At 45.0% G+C, this 7,711-nt stretch overlaps 1 protein-coding gene across 1 annotated transcript; it reads left to right on the top strand.

Annotated features, from left to right (window-relative positions):
• Positions 1 to 6,111: 6,111 nt before the first annotated feature.
• LOC121631377 lies at positions 6,112 to 7,401 on the top strand. The gene is made up of 2 exons (XM_041972245.1): positions 6,112 to 6,242; positions 6,335 to 7,401. Exons 1-2 carry the CDS (start codon positions 6,147 to 6,149, stop codon positions 7,085 to 7,087), a joined length of 849 nt encoding a protein of 282 aa, XP_041828179.1. The 5' UTR covers positions 6,112 to 6,146; the 3' UTR covers positions 7,088 to 7,401.
• Positions 7,402 to 7,711: the final 310 nt, after the last annotated feature.

Genomic DNA, 7,711 nt, shown 5'->3' with positions numbered 1-7,711 from the left:
GGGTGTCACCAGTATGAATCCTGTCAAGTTTGGTGCAGATCCCACGTATTTCTAAGGAGATATGAGCAAACCGTGTTTCATGGCGAGAAGGTCATTTTCCGTCGGTTGCCACGGTAACACGCTTTCTGCTATTAGAAAGATTTGAATAGCGTTTGGTGCCCAACTTGTCAGGAAGCTTCCCACCAAGTTTGGAGTCAGTCGCACGAATCCCCTCAGACTAGTTCGTTCAAATACGATGTGTGTAAAGTGGAAAAAATGGCAAAAAAATGGCCGCACACGGCAAGATGGCGGGCACCCCGTTGCCATGGCGACAGGTGTTACATTGAGTTTTTTGGTCAACACGGTATGGTACACGTGTGTGCCGAGTTTCGTCTTCCTACGTTGAAGTAGACTTCCTGGGCCCCATTCATGTGGTGATTTTTGGTGACTCTAGGTGGCGCTGTTGAGCCAATTTTGCATTGAAGTGTATGCGGACCTTATAATATCCGATTTTCGCCGGGCTTGACGTGTGTGCCAAGTTTCACAACTTTTCATGGGTGTTTAGGGGGTCAAATTTGGCGTCGAAATGCTTAGGAGGAGGAGAAACATTTCAGGAACAATAGGGCCTTGCCATACTTTGTATGGCTCGGACCCTAATTAAAGCCGCAAGCGGCATCCATCGGGTCCGAGCTGCCTGGACCCCGCCACCCGATGTCGCCATGACAACAGGTGGTGTAATGAGTTAAGGACCCAACCTGTCTGAATCCTGTCAAGTTTGGTGCAGATGCCACGTATTCCTATGGAGATATAAGCAAACCGTGTTTCATGGCGAGAATGCATTTTTCCGTCGGTTGCCGCGGTAACAGGCTTTCTGCTATTAGAAAGATTTGAAAAGCGTTTGGTCCCCAACTTGTCAGGAAGCTTCCCACCAAGTTTGGAGTCGGTGACACGAATCCCCTCAGACTAGTTTGTTCAAATGGCAGTGAAATCCAAAATGGTGGGAACCTCGTTGCCATGGCAACAGGTGTTCTATTGACTTCTTTGCTGGATTTGGGGTGTTACATGTATGAATACTGTGAACTTTGGTGCAGATCCCATGTATTTCTATGGAGATATGAGCAAACCATTTTTCATGGCGAGGTCATTTTGCCACGGTAACACGCTTTCTGCTATTAGAAAGATTTGAGGAGCGTTTGGTCCCCAACTTGTCAGAAAGCCGTCGCACGAATCCCCTTTAGACTAGTTCGTTAAAATACGATGTGTGTAAAGTGCAAAAAATGGCCAAAAAATGACCCTACACGCCAAGATGGCGCCCCGTTGCCATGGCGACAGGTGTTACATTGAGTTTTTTGGTCAACACGGGGTGGTACACGTGTGTGCCGAGTTTCGTCTTCCTACGTTGAAGTAGACTTCCGGGGCCCCATTCATGTGGTGATTTTTGGTGACTCTAGGTGGCGCTGTTGAGCCAATTTTGCATTGAATAGTATGCGGACCTTATAATATCCGATTTTTGCCGGGCTTGACGTGTGTGCCAAGTTTCACAACTTTTCATGGGTGTTTAGGGGGTGAAATTTGGCGTCGAAATGCTTAGGAGGAGAAGGAGAATAAAGCCACAAGCGGCATCCACCGGGTCCGAGCTGCCTGGACCCCGCCACCCAATGTTGCCATGACAACAGGTGGTGTAATGCGTTAAGGACCCAACCTGTATGAATCCTGTCAAGTTTGGTGCAGATCCCACGTATTCCTATGGAGATATAAGCAAACCGTGTTTCATGGCGAGAAGGCATTTTTCCGTCGGTTGCCACGGTTACACGCTTTTTCCTATTAGAAAGATTTGAGGAGCGTTTGGTCCCCAACTTGTCAGGAAGCTTCCCACCAAGTTTGGAGTCAGTCGCACTAATCCCCTCAGACTAGTTCGTTAAAATGGGAGTGAAATCCAAGATGGCGGGCAGTGCGTTGCCATGACAACAGGTGTTCTATTGACATCAATGCTGGACTTGGGTTGTCACAAGTATGAATCCTGTCAAGTTTGGTGCAGATCCCACGTATTCCTATGGAGATATAAGCAAACCGTGTTTCATGGCGAGGGCATTTTTCCGTCGGTTGCCACGGTTACACGCTTTTCCCTATTAGAAAGATTTGAGGAGCGTTTGGTCCCCAACTTGTGAGGAAGCTTTCCACCAAGTTTGAAGTCAGTCGCACGAATCCCCTCAGACTAGTTCGTTAAAATGGCAGTGAAATCCAAGATGGCGGGCACCCCGTTGCCATGGCAACAGGTGTTCTATTGACTTCTTTGCTGGAGTTGGGGTGTCACAAGTATGAATCCTATCAAGTTTGGTGCAGATCCCACGTATTTCTATGGAGATATGAGCAAACCGTGTTTCATGGCGAGAAGGCGTTTTTCCGTCGGTTGCCACGGTAACACGTTTCCTGGTATTAGAAAGATTTGAATAATTTTTGGTCCCCAACTTGTCAGGAAGCTTCCCACCAAGTTTGGAGTCAGTCGCACGAATCCCCTCAGACTAGTTCGTTCAAATACGATGTGTGTAAAGTGCAAAAAATGGCAAAAAAATGGCCGAACACGCCAAGATGGCGGGCGCCCTGTTGCCATGGCGACAGGTGTTACTTTGAGTTTTTTTGTCAACTCGGGGTGGTGCACGTGTGTGCCGAGTTTCGTCTTCCTACGTTGAAGTAGACTTCCGGGGCCCCATTCATGTGGTGATTTTTGGTGACTCTAGGTGGCGCTGTTGAGCCAATTTTGCATTGAAGTGTATGCGGACCTTATAATATCCGAGTTACGCCGGACGTGACGTCTGTGCCAAGTTTCACAACTTTTCATGGGTGTTTAGGGGGTCAAATTTGGGGTCAAAGCGCTTAGGAGAACGAGAATAATAAACATTTCAACTACAATAGGGCCCCGCCATACTTCGTATGGCTCGGACCCTAATTAAAGCCGCAAGCGGCATCCATCGGGTCCGAGCGGCCTGGACCCCGCCACCCGTCTCATACACCTTTTCCTAGCATGGTAGGTAACCTGGTAACATCATAGTTAACAAGGCAAAACACCCAGCTTAAAATCAGAAATGTTGATATCCTTAGTTAGCATTTTTTGCTAGCATACAAATTTGCTAGCTAACATGCTATGTTGCCATGACAACAGGTGGTGTAATGCGTTAGGGACCCAACAAGTATGAATCATGTCAAGTTTGGTGCAGTTACCATGTATTCCTATGGAGATATGAGCAAACCGTGTTTCATGGCGAGAAGGCTTTTTCTATCGGTTGCCACGGTTACACGCTTTCTCCTATTAGACAGAGTTGAATAGCGTTTGGTCCCCAACTTGTCAGGAAGGTTCCCACCAAGTTTGGAGTCGGTCGCACGAATCCCCTCAGAGTAGTTCGTTCAAATGGCAGTGAAATCCAAGATGGCGGGCACGCCGTTGTCATGGCAACAGGTGTTTGATTGACTTCTTTGCTGGACTTGGGGTGTTACACGGATGAATACTGTGAACTTTGGTGAAGATCCCATGTATTTCTATGGAGATATGAGCAAACCGTGTTTCATGGCGAGAAGGTCATTTTGCGTTGGTTGCCACGGTAACACGCTTTCTGCTATTAGAAAGATTTGAATAGCGTTTGGTCCCCAACTTGCCAGGAAGGTTCCCACCAAGTTCGGAGTCAGTCGCCCGAATCCCCTCAGACTAGTTCGTTCAAATACGATGTGTGTAAAGTGAAAAAAATGGGAAAAAAATGGCCGAAAATGCCAAGGTGGCGGGCACCCTGTTGCCATGGCAACAGGTGTTCAGTTGACTCTTTTGCGCAGCTTGGGGTGTTACACGTGTGTGCCGAGTTTCGTCTTCCTACGTCGAAGTGGAGTTTTGGGACCTCATTCATTTGGGGAATTTTGGGGTGTCTAGGTGGCGCTGTTGAGCCAATTTTGCATTGAAGTGTATGCGGACCTTATAATATCCGAGTTACGCGGGACTTGACGTGTGTGCCAAGTTTCACAACTTTTCATGGGTGTTTAGGGGGTCAAATTTGGGGTCGAAGCGCTTAGAAGGAGGAGACTAAACATTTCAGGAACAATAGGGTCTCGCCATACTTCGTATGGCTCGGACCCTAATTAAAGCCGCAAGCGGCATCCATCGGGTCCGAGCTGCCTGGACCCCGCCACCCGATGTTGCCATGACAACAGGTGGTGTAACGCGTTAAGGACCCAACCTGTATGAAACCTGTCAAGTTTGGTGCAGATCCCATGTATTTCTATAGAGATATGAGCAAACCGTGTTTCATGGCGAGGTCATTTTCCATCGGTTGCCACGGTAACACGCTTTCTCCTATTAGAAAGATTTGAATAGCGTTTGGTCCCCAACTTGTCAGCAAGGTTCCCACCAAGTTTGGAGTCAGTTGCACGAATCCCCTCAGAATAGTTCGTTCAAATGGCACTGAAACCCAAGATGGTGGGCACCCCGTTGCCATGGCAACAGGTGTTCGATTGATTTGTTTGCTGGACTTGGGGTGTGACACGTATGAATACTGGTAAGTTTGGTGCAGTTCCCATTTATTCCTGTGGAGATATGAGCAAACCGTGTTTCATGGCGAGAAGGTCATTTTGCGTCGGTTACCACGGTAACACGCTTTCTGCTATTAGAAAGATTTGAATAGCGTTTGGTCCCCAACTTGTCAGGAAGCTTCCCTCCAAGTTTGGAGTCAGTCGCACGAATCCCCCGAGACTAGTTCCTTCAAATACGATGTGTGTAAAGTGCCAAAAATGGGAAAGAAATGGCCGCACACGCCAAGATGGCGGGCACCCCGTTGCCATGGCAACAGGTGTTACATTGAGTTTTTTGGTCAACACAGGGTGGTACACGTGTGTGCCGAGTTTCGTCTTCCTACGTTGAAGTAGACTTCCTGGGCCCCATTCATGTGGTGATTTTTGGTGACTCTAGGTGGCGCTGTTGAGCCAATTTTGCATTGAATAGTATGCGGACCTTATAATATCCGATTTTCGCCGGGCTTGACGTGTGTGCCAAGTTTCACAACTTTTCATGGGTGTTTAGGGGGTCAAATTTGGCGTCGAAATGCTTAGGAGGAGGAGGAGGAGAAACATTTCAGGAACAATAGGGCCTTGCCATACTTTGTATGGCTCGGACCCTAATGATAATAATACATAGCCACGCTACATTATGCATAGTCTATTCTTCTTAATAATAATAATGTTGTTGATGATGATGATGATAATACAGTGTCACAAGAGGAGCTCCATTATTTTATTTTTTATATTGGTGAAAATTAAAGAGCTGAGTTATAGCACAGGAGATGGTATATTGCTTTCTGCTTATTGCTTACTGTAAACATCTAGCTTACATGTTGTCGACTGTGAGCAGGTCTGATTGTAAGGTCTGACAGCAGCAGGGTGAAAGGGGCTGCTCCGTACTGTGAAAATGTTAAGCATTTATTTCATAAGGTAACCCCTCAGTATAACTGAAGTTTGCAGGAGCTTCACCTGTAGAATCTGCAGGTAGTAAGCAGCCAGGTGGATGATCAGATGCAGATATCTGCTGAGAGTGAAACATCAAGGGGAAATGGGGGGTCGTCTTCTTATATTTGGATAGACTGGTTTACTTGTTAGACTCCATGAACATGGAAATTAAAAACGTATTCTGAAATACAAATTAATAAGACCCCGGTCTAACAGGTGGTTGCTTGTAGCAGGAAGGTTTACTTCAGATCGCAGATGAAGGTCAAGAACACCAAAAGCATCATCAATGGAGAGATACAGCAGGTCCTTCCTCCCCTCTGCTGTCAGACTCCACAATTAGGCCTGTTCACAGCAGTGTTGATGTATTTATATTGTAGTTGTGTATATATATATATTTGTATACACAACTTGTTTATCTATTCATTTTTTTTACTTGTTTACTGTGAAATTGTACAGCTGTCTACAGCACTATGAATTACCCCACTGAGGCATAAATAAACGTATATCTAAAAAAAATTTACACAGCGTGTGGGGAAAAAAATGACTGAATATCTGACTAATGTAGTTTGGTTAACATTTGTCCTGCTTATGGTAATTTTCAAAATAATGAATAAAACAAAATGGAATGTCCCTCAGGTGAAGTTAGGCCTCCATCTGTTTCCAGGTTTGCATCTTATGACCACCTGATGCGGTTTTGGCAGGTCATTCAACCATCACTGAAATACATGGTCCGAGCGACCAGCTTAACTGCTGATGATGCTGGACGACTGAGTGCTCCCACGGTAGGCCTTATTTGTAATTATGTGATTTTCCAACTAGAGCACAATAAAGTAGTACAGCCAACCATTTATTTCTTATCTTGTGTATTTCACAGGGACAGGCTCTACACCCAATAGATGAGATGTTCCTGTTCCTGAACTACCCGGCCCTTGTACTGAAGCAGAGGGACCTGGCTGACCGCTATCAAATCCACCAATCTACTGTGAGCAGAATAATTCTCACATGGAGCATTTTTTTGCTTTCTGTCCTGGGTGCACAGAGAATCTGGATGACACAAGAGAGGATCCGGGAGTACCTACCTGTAGAGTTCAGAGACTATGCTGACACCACTGTGGTTCTGGACTGCACTGAGCTGAGGTGCCAAACCCCTTCTTCTCCCTTGCTACAGAGTGAGGTCTACTCAAACTACAAGTCCCACTGCACCCTGAAAGGAATGACTGGTATAGCACCACATGGTCCAGTGACCTTTGTTTCTCCCCTCTATGCTGGTTCGATCAGCGACAAGCAGCTGTTTGTGGAATCAGGTCTTTGCAAGCTTCTCCGTCCAGACTCAGCGATCATGGTGGACAGAGGCTTCCTGATGGACAACTGTGTGCCCTGTAAGATGTACAGACCTGCATTTCTTTCAGGAAGACATCAAATGCCTGAGAGTGAGGTCAGGGAAACGCAGGCAATCGCACACCTCAGAGTGCATGTGGAGCGTGTGATTCGAAGATTGAAAGAACACAAGTTATTGGATTCAGTCATTCCTTTGAATATGTTTGGTAACATTAATCAACTGTACGTTGTTGCATGTCTCCTGCTGAACTACGAAAATGGCCCCTTGGTTAAGGCTTGGGCAAAGTAGAACAATCAAATCTGACATTGCAAGTGATTATTGTAGAATAGTTAGTCATTGAATGTGATATTGTTATTGCTGTTTTAAACATTTTGATGCAATAAAAAAAGGCGATCTCACAGCCTTCCTTTGGGACACAAACGGTGGAATTTTAATTGTTTTGTGTTTGTTATTTACAAGCAGAGGTGGGTAGAGAAGCCAAAAATTCTGAAATAATAGTACTGTTACATGAGAAAAATATGACTCAAGTAAAAGTCAAAGCTAGTCATCCAAATAATTACTCTAGTTAGACTAAAAAGTACTTATTGAAAAAAACTACTAAAATACTGACAACAACATCAGATATATTCTTTTTAACTAAAAATCAATAACTGAAACAGTGATGAAAAAAATGAACATGAATAAAACATCCATCACATTAAAACAGTCTTCATAAAACTGACGTAGCCTCCAGCACAGTATGTTTGTTTTCTGAGATGGTCATGTGGAAGTCGTGTAACAAAACTGATTCATATTAATAAATGGCCAAAAAATAGAAGCAACGAGTGGAATGCATGCAATTGTAATGGAGTAAAAGTAGTGTTAATTTATAAGTATAATTCAGTGAAAGTAAAAAGCACACAGTTTTAAAAC

This window comes from Melanotaenia boesemani, chromosome 20, assembly GCF_017639745.1.
Source record: "Melanotaenia boesemani isolate fMelBoe1 chromosome 20, fMelBoe1.pri, whole genome shotgun sequence".
NCBI lineage: Eukaryota > Metazoa > Chordata > Actinopteri > Atheriniformes > Melanotaeniidae > Melanotaenia > Melanotaenia boesemani.
The sequence above is the reverse complement of the archived record's forward strand: the minus strand, read 5'-3'. Positions and strand labels throughout refer to the sequence as shown.